Here is a 15692-nt window from a genome sequence, read left to right on the forward strand (position 1 = left end):
TAATAGTCACCTGCACACACAGATATCCCCCTAAAATAGCTAAAACTACAAACAAACTAAAAACTACTTCCAAAAACATTCAGCTTTGATATTAATGAGTTTTTTGGGTTCATTGAGAACATGGTTGTTGTTCAATAATAAAATTATTCCTCAAAGATACAACTTGCCTAATAATTCTGCACTCCCTGTAGATGCAAAAAAGACACAAACACAAAGCGAAGGACCAACCGAAGCATCAGAATCAGTGAGCTGTCGGCTTTCAGCCCCAACGGCGTGTCCGTTGGGTGAGAAAGCCAAGAAAGAGAAAGCTGATTCTGATGCTTCGGGTCCGGTCTATGTTTACCTCTTTGTGTGGAATCTGTTTACCTGCTCTCATTTGCTGTTTGGTGTTTGCTGAGATTCTGGCATTTCTGGCAAAATACATTTATATATTTAAAAGTCGATTCAGGATTTCATGAATCGATATCACTTTATTCAAGCTACTCACCTCCCTCTTCCACCTGCACTTTCAAACGTACACACAAAGGACTATGGGACAAGTACAGGAGCACGGCCAATCATAGAGGTGCTGCCCCTGACTATCTCTGATTGGGACACACGATAGGGGCATGATTTGTGTCACTTGTTGACCACACAGAGACTTTCAGAGTTTTTTTTTTCTTCTCTTTCCTTTCATCACAGGCAGCACTGCCATCAAGCTCACTGCCTGTCAATTTGTGCATTTGCATTATTTCCATCGTGTGGCTGCAGTTGGCTATTGTTGCTGAAAGTTGTGCTTATTTTAGTCTCATCGAAAAGTGTAGTTGTCTCTGTCAGAGAGTGCCTGTGTCCTGTTAACAATAAGTGGAGCTGGGAAAGCTGAGAGGCTAACAGCTTTTTATCTGGTGCTTTGTATATGCACATTGTGGATAAGCCGATGGTCTGTGACTAAACTGTAAATGGATGGGAGAATTAATGTTTCAATGAGATTCAATCATTTACTTCAGTCAATATCATGAGCATGAAAAAGAAGGTTTTTTTTTAAATAGCCCAATTTTCTGTTGCCTACATTGTAGAGCGTGGCTTTGCTTCCAGACCTCAACAGGAACATTAGCACACTCGGGGATTAAAATGTGATTCAGCCAATGGAGGAACCATACAATCTTAGTGGCTCTAGGGAAAACTGACAATAATTTCTATTGAGAGCTCCAGTAGATTTTCTTAGTGTACAGGCTGTGATCAGCAGACCTGCTGCTGCAGCTACTCTGAAGTTTACTGCTCTTTGTGAACTTACACAACTAAATTCAATAAACTCATCATGTTACCGTGAGCCAAACTGTTTATTTAATTAATTTAGTATGATTTATTTAGCACCAAATTACAAAACAGTAATTACCATGAGGTGCTTTATATTGTAAGGCAGAGACCTTAAAACAATTCACTGCACTAGACTACGAAGTGTTAATATACATCAGGTTTTTTTTGCAGGATGTTTCACAAAATGAAAAATCATAAATTCACATCATGTGCAGATTTAATATCTGATTTAAAAAATGAGAAACTACATGCATACATTTAATTAGCAATTTATCAAATGCCTCTGAACACTGCTCTTCTTCTTCTCCTGTCCTGTCTTTCTTACATCTTTCTCCATCTCTGATTGAAGTCAGCTCTCACTCTTTTCTGTCTCTGAACAGAAGCTGGATTTTTAGCTACTGTGGCAAATACGGTGTGAAACAAGCTGCACATAAACATTGTGTTTACTGATATTTGTTGAGCTGATACAAATGTAGCATTTGAAATTATGTGCCCCTTATGGCCTGCATGGTAAATGGCCTGCATTTGTATAGCGCTTTTGTAGTCCCTAAGGACCCCAAAGCGCTTCACACTACATTCAGTCATTCACCCATTCACACACTTCTCCCTTATAAAGTATTACTCACCTTATGCTCGCTCGTCTTCTGTAGGGATAGCTAGATACTTAAGTATCGCGGCCAGAACATCTGAACATCTGCATTCCCACCAATGTTGTGGCACTCCAGACTATGGTGCCTGAATCCCCTCAGTGAGATCATTAACAAGACTGGCTACGGATACCGACTACGGAATGGAGCAGTTGTCAGCCACCTCCTCTACATGGATGACATCAAGCTGTATGCCAAGAATGAACGAGGATATCCTTCATAAAGATAGCTATAACTTTTGATAGAAGATCAGATACACGTGTATATATGGCTTTATCTTATAGAATTCAATATCCCCTGTTGATACAGACGGACATAATGGTGGTGGCTAAGCAACTGGACATAATGATGGTAGACAAACAGAAGAAGACGGCCGTAGTGATAGATGTAGCGGTTCCCAATGACACCAACATCAGAAAGAAGGAACACGAGAAGCTTGAGAAATACCAAGGGCTCAGAGAAGAGCTCGAGAAAATGTGGAGGGTGAAGGAAACAGAGCCTTCACTAGGAACTCAGCAACATTAGAGGCCAACTAAGGATCTAACTAACAAGGAGATGCTCTGTCCACACTGCTGTTCTGCATAGGCCTGAACCCTCTCAGTGAGATCATTGACAAGACTGGCTACCGACACTGACTACGGAAGGGAGCAGTTGTCAGCCACCTCCTTAACATGGTTGAAGCTCGATGCTGAGAGTGAACAAGACATTGATTCACTGTTCCACACCACCAGGATATACAGCAATGTTATTTGGAGTGGAGAAGTGCAGTCGGATGGTAACAAAGAGAGGGAAGGTAGTTAGTGCGATCCTCTCAGTTCTATCTGAAGGCAACATTGCAAACCACCGCAGAACCACTATCCAGGATGAAACAATGAACATCAATGAGTACATCAGGAAGATCGTCACAACCAACTGTGTGCTTAGTGAACACCTCAGGCAGGAGAAATCCCAAAAAGAAGAGGAGCAAGAGGAAGAACCATGCAAGGACAGGTCCCTGCACAGTATGTACCACCAACAGATAGAGTAAGTGGCTGGCATCCAGAAATCCTACCAGTGGATAAAGTTGGACTAAAAGACAGCACAGAGGCAGCACAGGAGCAAGCTCTAAGATCCAGAGAGGCTGTGGTCTACCACACCAGGCAAAGCAGACAGGCTGTGTAAAGATGCCCCTGAGACAATCCTTCACATTGCACCAGCGTGCGAGATGCTAGCGCACAGGACATACATGGAACGTCATAACTAAGTGGCCAAAATTGTATATAAATCTAAATATATATTTCATGGCAGCTTTGGGTGTCTGTACACCTACAACATGTGAACTGCTGCTATACCTCCTGAGCCACAGCACCATAAATTAACATGGTTTCACTAGTTTTCTGTCTCACAAACTAATGTCAGTTTTTTCTTTTTCCACAGATGCAGATCTACATGTATAACTCAGATGACTTTGAAAGTCTCACTGCAGCACTCAGAGAGAAGAGAATCATTGCAGCCATGGCTGTTTTTTTCCAGGTAGGAAAAGGTTATGTTACTTACTCGAAAGATGAGGTAGATTTCAGTTGTGCATGTTCTTTCTTCTGGGTTGGGAATTTATCATTAATGTTTTACAGGAGAACTCACTGCAAAAAGAAAATTCTGTCAGTACAAGCTTTGTACTGACATATCAGAGGTTGTTGATACAATAACACAGTGCAGACATCTAGCAGACTGTCTAACATTATGTTACAAGGGACATCTAAGCCTTGTGAACTCATATTGCAACTCCAGCAACAAGATGCAGTGACCCAAAATGTCACGGTTCTGGGTCCGTTGGACCCAGTATTTTGAGTTTATTATATTTCGGTTTAATTCTGCTTCATGGATTGCTTTCTTATTCTCATAGTGACGATGATTATTATTTCTTGTTTCTGTTTATCCGTGCTTAAGGATTTGTTCTCAGTTATATCTCACGTTTAGTTCAGGTTCCATGTGTCATTCTTTGTCTGTCTCTCAATGTAAAGTCTGCATGCTTGTTTAGTAATTCATGTTTCCTGTTTTATTGTGAAAGTCTTTGTCTTATGTTAGTGTGTGCAGCTTGGTTCCCCCCGTCTCGTTAACCCTGATCTCTCCCAGCTGTGTCTCCCTCCTGTTGCCCATTTGCTGATTACCACCCTGTGTATATTAGCCCTGTGTTTTCCTGTGCTCAGTGTCGCGTCGTACCATCAGATTATGCCTGTGTGTTTCGGTTCTCCATATTCCATGGTCACTTCATGTTTTGTTTTCGTACCAGCAATAAAGCTGAGGTTTTTGAGTGTCAAGTTAGTGTCTGAGTCCTGCGTTTGGATCCTCCTCTCCGCCTGCCCTGACACAAAGTCTCCATTTCAACTTGTGTTGAAAGTGTGGACTTCAAACAATATACCAGCCATGTAAAACCACAGTTATGATTAAAAATACACGCAATGTTTCTGAAAACATATATGTTCCAGCCATATGTTCTGCACACTCGGGTAAAGAGAGGGGCTGAGCTGGGGGAGGCCACTGGACAGACCTGGTGCTCCTAAACGTACAGTGAGGATGTGCTGGGAATGTCTAGCAGAGGCCCCAGTCCGCCCCAGATCTTCAACGCACACCTTAGGCAGAGCTTCAACAGCATTCCAAGGGAGACTGGGGACATCTGAATGAGTCTGAATGGACCATGTTCAGCACCTCCATTGCCGAAGTTGATGCACTGAGCTGCGGCCGCAAGGTGGTTGTTGCCTGTCATGGTAGTAAACCCCCGAACCAAATGATGGACGCCAGAGGTGAAGGGAGCCACCACGCTGAAGAAGAGATTCTGGCAAACCTTCAGGCGACTCAGGAGGGGAAAGTGGTGCTCTACCTGTACTGTGTATAGTGCGGGTGGAGCACTGCTGACTTCAACTGAGAAAATTGTTGGGCGGTGGAAGGAATACTTCGAGGACCTCCTTAATCCCACTGACACGTCTTCCATAGAATGGTAAATGGTAAATGACCTGTATTTATATAGCGCCTTACTAGTCCCTAAGGACCCCAAAGCGCTTTACATATCCAGTCATCCACCCATTCACACACACATTCACACACTGGAATGTAGAAGAAGCAGAGTTGGATGACCCGCCAATTTCCAGGTGTGAGGTCACTGAGGCAGTTAATCAACTCCTTAGTGGCAGAGCCCCTGTGGTGGATGAGGTCCGCCCTGGATTCCTGAGGGCTCTGGATGTTGTAGGGCTGTCCTGGCTGACACGTCTCTACAATGTTGCATGGACATCAGGGGCGGTACCCCTGGACTGGCAGACCGGGGTGGTGGTCCCCATCTTTAAGAAGATGGACCGGAGGGTGTGTTCCAGGGGTATCACAGCCTCCCTGGGAAGGTCTATGCCAGAGTGCTGGAAAGGAGAGTCCGTCCATTAGTGGAATCTCAGATACAGGAGAAACAATGCAGTTTTCGCCCTTGTCACGGAACACTGGACCAGCTCTTTATCCTCTTCAGGATACATGAGGGTGGATTGGAGTTTGCCCAACCAGTCTACATGCGTTTTGTGGACTTGAAGAAGGCATTCGACCGTGTCCCTCGGAGTGTCCTGTGGGAGGTGTTGCGGGAGTATGGGGTGTCTGGCCCATTGCTACACCATTTGATCCCTATACAACCATTGCAAGAGCTTGGTTCGCATAGCCGGCAATAAATCAAACTCGTTCTTGGTGGGTGATGGGCTCTGCCAGGGTTGCCCTTTTGTCACTGATTCTGTTCATAATTTTTATGAACAGAATCTCTAGGCGAATTTCTAGGCAAAGCCAAGTGATGGAAGGCTTTCACTTGGGTGGTCTCAGAATGTCATCTCTGCTTTTCGAAGATGATGGTTCTGTTGGCTTCATCGGTTGATGGCCTCCAGGTCGCACTGGAATTAAGCGGCGGGAATGAGGATCAGCATCTCCAAATCTGAGGCCATGGTTCTCAGTCAGAAAAGGGTGGAGTATCCACTTCGAGTCAGGGATGAGTTCTTGACATTCTTCACGCACACCCTTGCATTATACATGCTTATCTTAGGCAGTAGTATCAGAAGGTACATAATACATTTTCACTGCTGCGCAGTGGATACCCAACTTTATCTATCCATCAAGCAAGACCTTTACACCTGCTGTTTATTTTATTGACACACATGAATTAGATAAACTGCATTTCAGATAAAACTGAGGTTACGTACGCGACCCTAAAAATCCTTTAAATATGGTGTGTTTTTTGGCCTTTTTACAGCTTTATTTCAAAGGGTACATTAAAGAGTGATAGGAAAGCAGGGGGAGAGAGAGAGGGAAAGCATCTCAGCCATGCGGCATATGGTCGCCTGCTCATCCCAGTGTGCTAAACCGTGTCCTTAAATATGGTGTTTAACTAGATGTGTACTCTAGATGGCATTACCTTGGCCTCAAGTAACATTGAAGGATATTCTGGTCAAAAAATGACTTGAAGATTCTTCAAGATTCTTCAAGTCATTGAAGAGAATAAAAATATATGTTTAATATGCAAACTGGTTTCTTGCATTTGAGCAATAGCTCCAAAATTAGAGACATCTTGTCTTGCGAAACTATTTCATGTGTTAATTACTTCTAGCCTGGACAACTAATTTTCAGCAAAAGCAATTGATACAAAATTGTAACCCTACTTACAGTTTTTAAGCAAGAATGACCAAACTCTCACTAGGCCAGTATCAGATAATCTAAGAGGTATAAACATCAATAATGAAGGACCACACCAGGATAAACAGTGGATAAAATTATATATTTGACACACCGCAGCTGCAAATAAATGTACTTAATACAATAAAATAAAATACAAAATATCTCCCCAAAAATAAATTAAAGTGGGGCCAGACCCAAGACACGCTGGAGAGATTATATCTCTCAGCTGGCCTGGGAACGCCTTGGTGTTCCCCCGGATAAGCTGGAGGAGGTGGCTGGGGAGAGGGAGGTCAGGGGCTTCTCTGCTTGGGCTGCTGCCCCCGCGCCCCTGCCCCCAGATAAGCGGAAGAAAATGGATGGATGGATGGCATACAGCTTTTCTCTGAGTCAAATGTTTGAATGAATGTCTGATAACTGATGGATCATCAGGGCCCATTCTATGTTTGTTTAACTGTTTGTCCTACCACACTCTGGTGAAGAAGGAACGTTTGAAGTCCTGCAGGTACCTGTTCCAACACACAATGGAAATGAAACTCTGGCTTCAATACAACCTCAGCAATCTTAACTACTCTTGGGTTGGCTCGCCATCCAGTTAACTGGAACTGTTCAATGGAGTTTTGCTTCAGACTGGGTTCGTCTGTCGAGTTATCCTTTTACCAGATAAAAAAAAACCTGACCAAAGAACAGGGTAAAATTCTAAAGAACCGACCACTGCAGCAGAGTCGCTTGCAAGTTCCAGCAATTCAGCTTCGGTAACATCAGTTTGCCAAGCACATGGCATTGTATGAGCATGAACGCAATGGCAACTGCGGAAAGTCATGTCAAGGTCAACAGCAAGGGTTGCTGGGAGCTCATTGCTGATTGCCCAAGTTACACAACAACAAATCATCTTATTTGTCCACATCTTCCTTTAACCCCAAAAAGCACATGACGAAATTGTTTACATCATGCACACCAAAAATTGCTTTCGACTGCTCTTTTTTTTTGCAGAAAACATGTTTTGCAGAAAGCCATACCTGTTGCCCGACCCGGTATGCGAGGGCCAGAACGCGGCGGTGTTCTCTTGTTCTGCTCGGCGGTCCTCAAAAGGGCAGTTCGGGTGGCACACAATACCTGTCGGCAGTGCCGCATGTGGTGCTTAACCAAAGGAACCGTCAATTCCCCTTCTGACACAGAGAGAAGCAGGGGCTGGTACCCCAGGGAGGCCGCAAATGGGGAAACTCCAGTGGCTGCCGACGTGCTAGCATTATGGGCATATTCAATCCAAGCCAGTTGATTGCTCCATGACGATTGGTTGGAAGAGACTACACAACGTAGCATCGCTTCGAGTTCTTGATTAGCTCGTTCCGTTTGCCCGTTAATTTGAGGGTGGAAGCCGGAAGATAAGCTGACCCCCAGTTCCTTACAAAACTCCTTCCATACCCGGGACGTGAACTGGGGACCCCGATCGGACACTATATCTTGGGGAACATCGTGGAGACGGAACACCTGCTGTGTCATAATCTTGGCAGCTTTCAGGGCTGAAAGGAGTTTAGGCAGAGCGATGAAATGAACAGCCTTAGAGAAGCGATCGATGATGGTCAGGATGACCGTGTTACCAGAGGGTGGGAGACCAGTGATGAAGTCCATTGTGATATGAGACCACGGGCGTCTGGGTACAGGCAATGGACGAAGGAGGCAGGAGGTGAACTGGGGGCCTTGTTACGGGCACAAACAGGGCAAGCCGCCACGTACTCCTGAGCGTCCTTCCCTGAAGTTGGCCACCAAAACAAATGTTGCAGAAAGGCAGTAGTGCGGTTTTTACCTGGGTGGCAGGCGAACTCGGCTGTATGGGCCCAGTGAAGGACCTTACTTCGGACTGCCGTGGGAACAAACATCCTCCCCTCTGGACCTGTCCCTGGATCAGGTTCTGACAGCTGAGCTTCCTTGATGATCCTCTCTATCTCCCAGGTCAGAGCCCCCACAAAGCACGAGGAGGGCAGAATGGGTTTCTCCTTCTCTTCAGGGTCAAGATCCAGGGTGAATTGATGTGATAACGCATCCGCTTTGAGATTGCGGGAGCTGGGTCTGTAAGAGATTGTTAAGTTAAACCGTGTGAAAAATAGAGCCCACCTGGCCTGCCGGGCGTTCAGTCTCTTGGCTTCTTGGAGATAGGCTAAGTTCTTGTGGTCTGTCCAAATTACCACTGACGAGCCAATGCTGCCACTCTTCGAGGGCCAGTTTTATGGCGAGGAGCTCCCGGTCTCCAACGTTATAATTGCTCTCTGCAGGAGATAAACGTTGAGAGAAAAAGGCACATGGGTGTAACTCTCCGTCTACCTGTTGGGATAGGATTGCCCACACGCCTGCGTCCGAAGCATCCACCTCCACCAAAAAGGGTTGACTGAGGTCCGCCTGCACCATCACCGGAGCTGAGGAAAAAAGGTGTCTGAGTTTCTCAAAAGCTTGTTCAGCGCCGGGAGACCACTGGAATGACTGCTTAGGAGAGGTTAGTTTGGTGAGGGGCAAGGCGACTTGACTGAAATTGCGAATAAACCGTCGATAGAAGTTGGCAAATCCCAGAAACTTTTGCAGCTGCTTACGGTTCTTGGGTTCGGGCCATTCCACCACCTCCTTTACTTTCACTGGGAAAACACGAGGATGTCGTCTAGATAAACGAAAACGCAGTGATAAATGAGGTCTGGTAAAACATAATTTATCATGGCCTGAAAAACAGCTGGATCATTTGTGAGCCCGAATGGCATCACCAAATACTCAAAGTGCCCAAGGTGTCTGTTAAACGCCGTCTTCCACTCATCCCCCTGGCGGATCCGAATCAGATGATAAGCATTGCGGAGATCAAGTTTTGAGAAGATGGTTGCTCCCTGAAGGAGTTCAAAAGCAGAGGTGAGTAAAGGAAGCGGGTATTTGTTCTTAACTGTTATCTTGTTTAAACCTCGGAAGTCAATGCAGGGGTGGAGTGTCTTGTCTTTCTTCTCAACGAAGAAGAAACCTGCCCCAAGGGGAGAGGTGGACGGCCAGATTATCCCGGTCGCCAGTGAATCTGTTATGTAACTCACCATTGCCTCATGCTCTGGTTTCAAGATACTGTACAGACGGCTAGTGGGCAAGGGAGCGCCGGGAAGCAAGTCTATCCCACAATTGTATGGACGATGGGGGGGGAAGAGAGACTTGGCCTTTTCCTTACTGAACACTTGGGCTAGGTCGTGATATTCAGCCGGAACTGTAGTCAAATCGGGTGAAGCATCTGGTGACGACTGACTTGTGTGCGTCTGGCTAGCTGTAGCAGAACGTAAGCACTGTTCATGACACTGAGATCTCCACCCAGTTATCCTGCCCTTCCGATCTCCACCCAGTTATCCTGCCCTTCCTCCAATCGATCTGCGGGTTATGGTGTTTGAGCCAGGAGTAACCTAAAACTAGCGGAGTGTGAGGAGCCTTGAACAGGAACAGGCTGATTTGTTCAATGTGGTTGCTGGAGAGAGAGAGAGTTAGATCTGTAGTGCGATGGGTGATGCTAGCTAAGGGGGCACCATTAAGAGCCGCCACCTGGAGGACCTCTGGTAAGGGTTCAACAGTTATACCCAACTTCTGGGCCAGGGCTTCATCAATTAACTTGAAAATTAACTTGGTGGGGAAAGATGTTTGCGGTGACACCCGTCAATATCCCCACGGCTACTGATGGGCAGCCTCTTTTCCCGACTCTGGGCATTTATCAGCAGAGGAGAAGCAGCAGCTGTGCTAAGAGACGGTCCGGGCGGCAGAACATTAGCTGCGGCCCCAGGTGGAGTTAGCAAAATTTCTTTTAATTCAGTGACCAGCTGCCGCAACTCAGTTTGTTCATCAACAACGTGTTTCATAATTTTTTCATGGCGTCCAACATCTCACCTTGAATCGAGAGTTCCCGCAGAACCGGGACAGTGTCCGCTGGATCCATGTTGATGGCTGGAGTATTCTGTTAAGTATGGTGAGTTAGCGAACCCAGACGCGGACCTCTCGTTTAAGTTGAACAGTGTCTTTATTTACAGTGAAGCCAAAACCAATCCACAGTTATCCACAGTGCAAGTCCCTTCAGTGCTCCTCTCCTCTTCTCCCCTCGTGTGTCCACAAATCTCCTGGAATTCAGTGAAGTCTCCCCTTCCGTCTCTCCGTCTCGTTTGCTTCCTGGGAAAAAGGCAAAACAGACACGATTAGCCGCCCCCAGCGCGCGAACACTCTCTTTAACACTCTCTGAGCTTGAGTCACTACCAGGCTTGGTGCAATACTCCAGCGCTGTCTGTCACTCAGCCACACCATTAAATAGTCCTGCCACGGTGGTGGATAATTGGCAGCAGCTGGCGAGGAATCGGTCGCAGGTGAGGCAGCTGAGAGTGGCAGCACTTCCGGGTCAGAGGTCTCTCGTTGCTACGCGACCACGTAACACTCGCAGAGGTGCGAGAGAGAGAGAAGAGGACAAACACACACACACAGGTCGACCGGTCGGGGCATCGTCCGACTCTGACAAGCCTCTGAGTAACACACTACATGTGTGGTCATATGTTGTGAACCGTAATGACTGGAGTGCAATCAAAAAGCCTAAGCAGAGAAGCCCAGACCTTCCTCTCCCCAGCCACCTCCTCCAGCTTGTCCGGGGAACACCAAGGCATTCCCAGGCCAGCTGAGAGATATAATCTCTCCTTTGTGTCCTGGGTCTGCCTGGGGGCCTCCTCCCGGTAGGACATACCAGGAACACCTCACCCAGGAGGCACCCAGGAGGCACCCAGGAGGCATCTTTGTCAGATGACCAAACCACCTCAACTGGCTCCTTTCGATGTGAAGGAGCAGCAACTCTACTCTGAGCCCCTCCTGGATGACCGAACTTCTCACCCTGTCTCTAAGGGAGAGGCCAGCCACCCTTCGGAGGAAGCCCATTTCCGCCGTTTGTATCTGCAATCTCGTTGTTCGTTTTTGGTCACTACCCACAGCTTTTGGCCATAGGTGAGTGTAGGAACGAAGATTGACCTGTAAATTGAGGGCTTCGCTTTTACACCCAGCTCTCTTCACCAAAACAGACCGGTACAGTATCCACAGCACTGCAGCTGCACCACCAATCTGTCTGTCAATCTCCCACTCCCTTCTCCCGTCACTCATGAACAAGACCCCGAGATACTTAAACTCCTCCACTTGGGGCAAGAACTCGTCCCTGAGCACTCAACCCTTTTCTGGCTGAGGACCATGGCCTCAGATTTGGAGGTGCTGATTCTCATTCCCATCGCTTCACACTAGGCTGCAAACCATTTCAAGGCGAGCTGGAGGCCATCACCCGATGAAGACAACAGAACCATCATCCTCAAAAAGCAGAGATGAGATTCTGAGACCACCCAAGTGAAAGCCTTCCGCGACTTAGCTACGCATAGAAATTATGTCCATAAAAATTATGAACAGGATCGGTGACAAAGAGCAGCCCTGACAGAGCCCATCACCCAACAGGTTGCATAAGTGCATCGGAGCATAAGTGGAGATGACGGTCAGGACCTGTTCCCAAACGCGGAGGCACAGGGAGCAAACCCTTTCATCCACTGGGAGAAACCCCAATATACAGGCAGCAAGCCGAGGGGATACCAGGATACCCACCCCAGCCTGCCGCCTCTCACCAGGAGCAACTCTAGACGAGACAGAGTCCACCCCCTTTCCAGGAGACTGGTTTCAGAGCCCGAGCCGTGCGTTGAGGTGAGCCCGACTATATCTAGCCGGTACCTCTCATCCACACGCACTAATTCAGGCTCCTTCCTCACCAGAGAGGTGACATTCCAAGTCCCAATTGCCAGTCTTGGTAGCCGGGGACCTCCGGCCGCCACCCGGCTCACAATGCACCCGAACCCTACAGTGCCTCCTGACTGCAGGAAGATGGGCCCATGTCCCTTTTTTGGGCTGTGTCCGGCCGGGACCCGGCCACCAGACACTTGCCCTCGGGCACCCTCCCCAGGCCTGACTCCAGGTAGGGGTCTCGGTAACTCTATCCCGGGCAGGGTGAACTGTTCCCTCTGTGGTCTTCTCATAGGGGGTTTCTGAATCACTCTTTGTCTGGTCTCTCACCCAGGACCAATTTGCTATGGGAGACTCTACCAGGGGGCAAAAGCCCCTAGACAACATAGCCCCTGGGAACGCTGGGATACACAAATCCCTCCACCACGATAAGGTAGCAATTTGCGGAGGGGTAAAATTTGATTAGAAAAATGCACTGCAGGTAAAAACCATGAGCCGTAATATTGAATCACAAGAATTAGTTATACTGCTAAATTCTTGAAAGATAATTCACCAAAGTCAACAGTTATCTGAGCAGCCATCCAGATTCAGTACAAAATATAATCTAAACTGCTAAAATTGTTCTTCAATGAAAGAATAAACAAGTTTACTTTAAACATTTTTAAAAAGTGCATTTTATTAGCTGATACTGGAACTATAATTCCAATATTTACATGAGACTTGAACTCATTAAATCCATATCAATTTTAAATTGTTTAAGAGCTTTAGAGCTAGAATAGTACGTAAAACAGAAGCAGTATGTAAAACAGAAGTATATCTGTGCCACTATGTACATGTCACATAAGCCACTAAAATGTTACTTCTGTGAAGGTCACCAACTTTCAAAATAGATAAACTTGGATGGATTACCGTGAGAGGAATCACTGTAGAAAGAGAGAGACTTTTTATAGGGAAAAAAATATGAGGACATCTCACATTCTACTGTGGTTTCTTTTTTTTCCTCTAATTTGTCACTGCATCAGCCTGTCCCTGGAGAGAAAAAGGGAGCTTTAGGGATGAATGAAGAGAGAGAGAGAGAGAGAGAGAGAGAGAGAGAGGTACATAATTTGAAAAGGGAGAAGTGGATGGAAAGAGAAATTGGGAGTAGGACATTGTAAAGGAAAGCACTGTGGCTGAGGATTTAAGGGGACGAGCCTGTGGGCCTTCAGAGACAAGAATTAATAATAAAACTCTAATTCCCACTGTCCTCCTTTCTTTTTTTCTTGTCCTAAATGAGTCTGTCTGCCATAGTCTCACTGTGTCTTTATGGTAGCTTTGAATTCTCTTTATCCACTTTCCCATTCATATAGCCTGTTTCTCTCACCAGGTGTTTATTGTAGTTCCAGTTCTTAACTTGTTCAGTTGTTTGAAATAACTACACAATTCATGTTTTTTGGGTAAGTTTGAGGCTGTCTCACGTTGCCTTACAATTAATTGTTTGCCATTTCTTTTCACGGGCTGCACACATATTGAAGTTGTACAGGTTAATGAAAAAAAAAAGTATTAGTGGAATTAGGGGGATGAGTTCTGCTGGTGGTTTGTGAAGCAGGTGATGTACAACATCTTTAACATGTTTTTGTATAAAAGCCACAATCAAGATGATGATACATTTGTTTAAATTAGCTATCATGGTTTGGTTGTGCTCAGGAATAACTGAACCCCAATAGAATTTGTAAAGAGAAAGTGTAGGTACTGAGCATCAGGGACAGTTTAGATTGAGGGATTGGGGAGAGCAGCCACCTGATGCTGGTGCCTCCATAAGCAGCTCTGTATAGAAACAAAGAAAAGGAACCATCATGTAAGGACAGAGCCATGTATGGCATATACCAGTAGTAGATAGAAGAAGTGGCTGATATCGATAAATTCTTCTAATGACTGGACATAGATGGACTGCTCTGCCATGATTAGATCATGGTAATAGGAACAGGTTCCAAGCACAGGATCAATAGAGGCTGGGTTCTACCACAACAGACAAGACCTTGGAAAAGATGCCCCAAAGGTGTTCCCTGGCCAGCTGAGAGATCTTTGCAGCGTGTCACCCAGGAGGTAGCTAGGAAGCATCCTAATCAGATGCCCCAAACACCTTAAATTGCACCTTTTGACGTAGAGGAGTGGCATCTCTACTCTGAGTCCCTCTTAAATGACTGAACTCCTCACCAACTCATTTCTGCCGCTTGTATTTGCAACCTCATTTCCGCCTCTACTCAGAGGTTGAAAGGCAAGCCAACGCAGTACAAAAGTTCTCTTCTGCCGTGCCCAATCCTAGTTTTAGATCAGCCCTTTGAGTATTTAATTATGTCCTATTTTGGTCTACCGGTTACCTTTAAGTCTGGTAGTCAGTACTTTTTGACTTTGATGTGTCAAGCTATTTGTTATTCAGAGTACTCTACCTGTGTTTTTGTGGGATTTTTCCATATTCTGGCTTCCTCCACTTCCTCTACTCATCATGCCTGTGTGCCATCCTGGCCTGTCTCCCTGATGGTTTAAGAGACAAAACCTGCGCTTTATGTAAATACAAATGTTTCTTATTTGGTGGAAGCAGTTGAGGGGGAGGGCAAAGGAACAAGAAATTAGGGTGGTTTACAGGCATGTTGAATAACTGAGGCTTTAAAATCCAAGCCAGAAGTCTGAAGCTCTTGAACAGCTGGATGAGTTTAAGCACAACCAGTTGGTTTCATTTTGTGATATCTCATCACAAATGCATCTCATTGAGCAGATTTGGAGGAAGAGGTATAGTACATGCTAGATAATAGCATAGCATAATCATCTGGCTCCAGCTGGGCATCTCCATATTTACTGGTTTAAATCAAAAAAAAGTTTCTACATTTTGACCATACACAGATGTTAGAAACCTAAATAGTGGGAGGTTGTGCATTGAAAGTAAATTGTCCAGCCCAAAGACGTTCCACCTCCTGTAACAAAAAAGGAACAGTTCCCTTAGTATGGGTAAGTACTATTGAAGTTTTTGTAGGAACTTTTCTGCCGCTGTAGCACCCCTCACTGATCTCAGGTCAGTGAGGCATGTCAAAGGTCAGATTTGTTTAGTCACCCAAGGGCCAGTGTTGAGAGGCTTTTTTTCATTCCAGAAAGTTCAATGTATACGAGTTCAGCGTATCTGTTGTTGAGAATCAGACCATTGCATTGATACGTTCTGAGGTGGGTATTTCATAATGTACACTGGCCATAAACCACGATGATGGTCAGAGGGGTGATAATGATCCATCTCTGCCTGCTTAGTCCTTCGTCTTTCTGTTTGGTGTAGGAGACAGGCTGGCTATGAAAGGCAGGTGTTGA

At 45.8% G+C, this 15692-nt stretch overlaps 1 protein-coding gene across 3 annotated transcripts in view; it reads left to right on the forward strand.

Moving 5' to 3' along the window:
* LOC101479224 (receptor-type tyrosine-protein phosphatase gamma) overlaps positions 1–15692 on the forward strand; it is a 371804-nt gene that overhangs the window by 238758 nt on the left and 117354 nt on the right. For all 3 annotated transcript variants that reach the window (XM_076883640.1, XM_076883639.1, XM_076883641.1), the window contains one exon: positions 3360–3455. In XM_076883640.1, coding sequence (XP_076739755.1) covers positions 3360–3455 — 96 coding nt within the window. The remainder of the gene's footprint in view (positions 1–3359; positions 3456–15692) is intronic.

This window comes from Maylandia zebra, linkage group LG5 (genome assembly GCF_041146795.1).
Source record: "Maylandia zebra isolate NMK-2024a linkage group LG5, Mzebra_GT3a, whole genome shotgun sequence".
NCBI lineage: Eukaryota > Metazoa > Chordata > Actinopteri > Cichliformes > Cichlidae > Maylandia > Maylandia zebra.